At 64.9% G+C, this 305-nt stretch overlaps 1 protein-coding gene across 1 annotated transcript in view; it reads left to right on the top strand.

The window, feature by feature from the left end:
• Positions 1–4: 4 nt before the first annotated feature.
• The window catches only part of KLHL12 (kelch-like family member 12), a gene marked incomplete at its 3' end in the record, with an annotated part of 16,752 nt that continues 16,451 nt past the window's right edge, over positions 5–305 (top strand). Inside the window, exon 1 of the mRNA XM_009698866.1 lies at positions 5–169. Within this exon, the coding sequence (XP_009697168.1) occupies positions 5–169 (165 nt within the window). The remainder of the gene's footprint in view (positions 170–305) is intronic.

Consider the following 305-nt stretch of genomic DNA (forward strand, 5'->3'; position numbering starts at 1 on the left):
CATCATGACCAACTCGCACGCCAAGTCCATCCTCAACGCCATGAACGCCCTGCGGAAGAGCAACACGCTCTGCGACGTCACTCTCCGCGTGGAGCACAAGGACTTCCCGGCTCATCGCATCGTCCTGGCTGCCTGCAGTGACTACTTCTGCGCCATGTTCACCAGCGAGGTCGGTGCGCCCCGAGACCGCGGGCTGCCACCGGCCCTGGGTACTCCATGGGTGGAGGAGGCAGGGCTGCCCAATGCTTGGGCTGCTCTCTGTCAAGCTGCTCAGCAGCTGGGCCTGGATCCCCTCCTGGTGGGCC

Source organism: Cariama cristata, unplaced genomic scaffold, assembly GCF_000690535.1.
Source record: "Cariama cristata isolate BGI_N322 unplaced genomic scaffold, ASM69053v1 scaffold40614, whole genome shotgun sequence".
In the NCBI taxonomy this organism is placed as follows: Eukaryota; Metazoa; Chordata; class Aves; order Cariamiformes; family Cariamidae; genus Cariama; species Cariama cristata.